The sequence below is a fragment of the Vigna unguiculata genome, chromosome 2 (genome assembly GCF_004118075.2).
Source record: "Vigna unguiculata cultivar IT97K-499-35 chromosome 2, ASM411807v1, whole genome shotgun sequence".
Lineage (NCBI taxonomy): Eukaryota > Viridiplantae > Streptophyta > Magnoliopsida > Fabales > Fabaceae > Vigna > Vigna unguiculata.
This window is the reverse complement of record NC_040280.1, coordinates 24,740,756-24,745,795: the sequence shown is the minus strand read 5'-3', so window position 1 is coordinate 24,745,795 and position 5,040 is coordinate 24,740,756. Positions and strand designations below refer to the sequence as shown.

At 33.4% G+C, this 5,040-nt stretch overlaps 1 protein-coding gene across 1 annotated transcript; it reads right to left on the bottom strand.

Moving 5' to 3' along the window:
- Positions 1-679: 679 nt before the first annotated feature.
- On the bottom strand, positions 680-2,030 carry LOC114169290. Its single transcript, XM_028054375.1, has 3 exons — positions 1,455-2,030; positions 1,191-1,363; positions 680-1,093 (listed from the first exon to the last, which is right to left on the bottom strand). The coding sequence occupies exons 1-3, from the start codon at positions 2,016-2,018 to the stop codon at positions 985-987; spliced, it is 846 nt and encodes a 281-aa protein (XP_027910176.1). The 5' UTR covers positions 2,019-2,030; the 3' UTR covers positions 680-984.
- Between the last annotated feature and the right edge of the window lie 3,010 nt (positions 2,031-5,040).

The window sequence follows — 5,040 nt, the reverse complement described above, 5'->3', positions numbered from 1 at the left end:
TCGTTATTAAAAATCAACAATAGTCGATTCTTCCTTTGTATTTCAAAATTGTAATAGAATTTGTACTCACTCTCTGTAGGCGGACTTCATGGGTATAAATTTTCCTACTATAATTCAGCAGACCTGCGGGCTTACGCCCATAAAGAAAAGGCATGGAGCCATTAACAAAACAGAGGAGGTTGGGATAATGCTATCACAACTTGTCAGAAAATCCGTGTTCAATCTTTGTTGTATGAAAAATTCGTAACAGAACAAAAATTTTAGCTATACGTAGAAACCCATTATCTTTTAACACCAAAATCCATGCTTTCCCTCGACTGTATCTCAGATCTCAGAGCATGTTATCAGAGAAATACGTTTCCAATTTGTTCATAAAATATTCACACAGGTTTCTTCTCAGCTCCAACAATCTCAAGCATTCCGGTATATAGATGATTTTAAGAACTGAATATACACACACAAAGTGGCTGGAGAAAGACATCGACGAAAGTGATTAGCCAAAATTTCTAACTAAAAATACACTAATTTCAAGCACATCACAGAAAGAGAATCACTAGATTCAATGACAGTTCGGATGACAAATTTTAACATAAAGCTACATATTAATTAGGCTTATGAAACCCAGAGCAAAATGATATCAACAATCGATGCAATTAATTAATCAGCCACCAAGATTTGATAACGAAAATTTGCAGTTTATATATAAACAAAATTTTAAAACTGCATACACTTAATACGATAAATGTTAAGAAAATACCGCAAAATAGTTACATGTACAAACAAGTTACAAGTTACATGTTACAGCGAGTAGAACGAAAAAGACTGAGCGAGGTACCACTTTCAGTTCAGTCTTTCATCTTCTGGTGTAGTTCCATAGATCAAACAAACCACACCATTTATTGCTTTCGTGTAACGTAACCTTCACATTAAACTCTAGTTAGGAATATATATATATACTAATTAACAAACAGGTGGCACTCTTAATTATATAGCAGCGATCATCTCCGTCCCCGTTTTCTCCGTCATACCTCCGTTAATTTCCTCTTCCTCCTCTGCTTCCCACATGAAGTGCGCGTACGATCCCAGGACAGTGCTGAGCATAAAATAAAACAATTGTTATTATTATTACTATTTTTATTTTCGTTATTCTCTGTTTGGCTATGGGGGAAAATGTGAGATTAAGATTATACCAATCATTAGGAGCAGCGTGAATGGCTTGGTCAAAGTAAGATTTGGCTCTCGCTTCGTCTCGCTGCGTTTCCCATATTAGCGCTCCGTACAGCGAAAGCAATTCGCCATCGCTAGGGTTCGCCAGAATCGCTCTTCCGTAATATTCCTCTGCTCTCGTCGTGTCTTTCTCCACCTGCATCATCGGTTAAAATTAAAATCGCTGACTCTTTGTTTTCTTTGAATGAATCAATGATCGTGCTATGTTTGCGGAACGTTTCACGCACCTCGTGGAGGAATTTGCCGTAGTTTCTCAGCAGAAGCGCGTCCGTCGGGTTCAACTTCAACATCTCCTCGTAGTACGCATCGATTTTCATCCTCTCGCCGCCGTTTCCGCCGGTGGCAGTCGCATCGCCGTGATCGCTACCGTCGCCGCCTCCGGATTCCATATCCTCCCGTAGGATCCCGAGGTAGCTCGGTTTGTGTAAATTGGCGTCGGAGAAGAATTGTTCTTGGTGAGGTATGATCGGCCGGGGAGAGCACGATCCGGTGCGGTTCAGATTCCGGCGAACGCCGGTATTCTCAAGGGCACCATCCGATGAAGCTCTGTTGATCCCGTTCTGTGGCGCGTCCCTGCGGGCGTTGAAGTGGGAATATTGCATTGAAATCGGGGAAAATTTCGCGTGGTTCTTCTCGCCGGGGAAAGAGGTTTGGCGCGTGAGAGAACATCGAGGTGAACCAAGGAAAACCGGGTTCTGGACCGGCAGCGACCCGGTTCGGATGAGAGAAGCTCTCATAGTTTTGATAAATTGAAAAGGTTGAGTGTTGAAAGAGCGATCAATCCCTGACATCTAAAAGTGCAGACGAACCCCCTTATATATCTCCTGTTGAATGGTGCTGCTAAACGAACGTACTTTATTTGATCGAATATTGGCCGTTGGATGTGAGGAAAGGCCGACCCAAGTGAGCATTGTATTACGACACGTGTCAGGTTGCACGTTCAGTCCTGGTGCCGAATTGTATATTTAACCATTTATACTCATAAATGTAAAACTAAAAAAGAAAAACACTATTCATTACTGATACTAATTTTGTGATTTTTCAAGTATAAGAATTCAATGTGTTTCTTTTTTCCTAAACTCACGAAAAGGCATCTTTAAATTTCGCTTTCACACTCTTTAAGGAATGCAATAAAATTTAATTCGTTTTAGTTGCTTAAACTTTACTTTCGATATTGTAATTAAATGAAACAAGGAATAAATACATAGAGTCGATTATTAAAATAATAGGTTGATATTTTGATTTAAAAAATACAGATTACAGAGATTTCAAAAGGGTCTTAATTAGATGCACGGGAAGTAGCTGAAGACTGGGCAAAATGTAGTGTAATTTACAAGTCTTCATCCACTTTTTTCAATCATGTGAATGCGGAAAGCAAGGTCGAATTGTCAACAAATGACAAGAGTTTGATTGTTTATGTATTCTGTGTTTCTTAATTGTTTTTTCCGGTAATGTTTAATCACATATATTAAGGGGCAATTTCTTTTTATCCTCTGTAATTTACGAAGATATAGAACGCAACTACTAGTTTAAGGATCAATTTTCCACCCTATAATAAAACTGTGTTGTTTTTAGTTAAAAGTGATTTCTTCGAAAAAGGAATGCATCTACATATGGATTTTAACAGATAAATTTCAGTTCAAATTATAAGAATAGATACAAATATTCATTAATATGTGGTTGTTGTAGATATACAATCAACAAAGCAATGATTAAAGAAATAAAGTTGTGATGTTAAAGATAGAAAAATGCAGAAAGATGTAATGCGAGATTGGTGGTGTGGTTATTGTATTTGTTGTAAGAAATTTTGTTTTGTAGGTTACATAAATCCGAGAGACAGGAAAGCAGTAATGGCATGGTGGGTGTGATTTTCCATGTTCTCCAATGGTTTTCATGCGAAAATGGTTTTGTGTGAAATACAGACAATTGAGTTGAGAAGTCAATTTAGAAAGGATATACAGAGGGTCGCTTTAACAACAGTGAATCTACAATATAAGGTTTATATAGGGCCGGGTCCGGCTCGGCCCACATTGGCCCACCATGGCTAGTTGAGATGAAAATTTTTGTTTTGTTTAATAAGTTTTTTCTTTAATTTTAATTGCATTTTAATATATATATATATATATATATATATAAACACTTAACTATATTAATATTTCTAAGTATTTGATTAATTAAACAAATTAAATGATTATTTTATATACTAAATCATTTATAATAATTAATAACTAAAACTCAACGTACAAATATTAATAATTTATGTTATAATATTATATATATAAAAAATATAATTTTTTTACTTTCAATCTTAAAAAAAAGATAAAAATACAAAAATTTCGACAAGAGGTGATGGAGTTCTAGAAGTTGACCTCAAGGATAAGAGGTGAGGGATTGTGGGAGTTGATCTTGAAGACTCTATTTGTAGTTTTGGGAGAGTAGGAGAGAGTGATGGACTCGACGTAGTTATATCGATATTTGACTTCACCGGTAAGACTTGAGGATGAAAAAAAAAAGTATCTTAAGATTCTTGCAGAGTAGGAAAGAAGAATTGATTTAACTTTAGAGGTTAGTTGGTTTAGATTGTAAATTACGTGCAGAGTTATGTGGATGATTGAACTTCTTGGATAATATGTTAAAAAAAATTAATGTAGCTCACCAAATTATGTTGGATTAGTAAGCATGTCTAATTTACTTTTAAGATTTCGGTTTATCTTGTTGTTATGTCGTATCTTTAATATTATCAAATTTGAACATAAATAAAATAACTAAAATATAGCAAATGTACTTAGAATTTTCATTTTAGTTTGTGGAGGGATGAAATTCTATCCTGTTTCAATTATAAAAATATTTAATCCTCAATTAAAATATAATAATAGTTCTACAACAAACTTCATCCGTATATGGTAAGGTTGTATCACAACAATTACGTATATGTGTGAGTAATATGTTCTTCTTAGGTTTTATAATTATGGTTCTATTTATTTTTTGGCTCTTAATTGATCTTGATGATTGAAATACGTAAGTGCATAAAGAACTCTGTTGTTATTGTGTTTGATGGATTTGATTAGTTTGCTGGAAATAAATATTAGAATGATATTGATACATAGCTTTTGAGTTGATCGAGGAGCGCGATTTGAAGGGTTTAAAGCTATAAAGAGATTATTTCGGTTATAGGTAAATTAATAGATTGAAAAATAAAATTATTCATGATAAGTTTTTCTAAGAGTATATCAGTTTAATTATTTATTGAAAGGAAATATATGTACTACATGTTTCCTTGTATCTTAAAAAGGATAATAGAAATTAAATAACAGTGAATTACTTGATGAGTAAGATCGAAAGTGCCATTGATTTTGTGGAGTGTAATTCAAGGATTAGAGCAAGAAGAAAAATAAAATACACTGTTAATAAAACTTAGTCACTTTGTTTTTTTTATTATTTATTTATTTATTTAAATTTCACTACTATTTAATTTTTAAAAAAATAATATAATCATTTTTCATCAAATAAACAGTAACACATTTTACGATCAACACATAGTCATAATTTATACAATTGATAATGTCAATTTCAACTAATAATAATATAAATATTTTTTGATTATGATATAAGATTTATGATGTTCCTACATGTCTCATAAATGACGTGTCCCGTCCGACACATATCGAACACCGACATTTGTACGATACTTGTAGGATACATTATATTCAATCTAAAAAGATATTTTTTTTATCTTTAACATGATTTTGATGATTAAAATAAAGAACAAATCTTATTCTATTACTATTTTTCGCATATTAAATATTAAATATA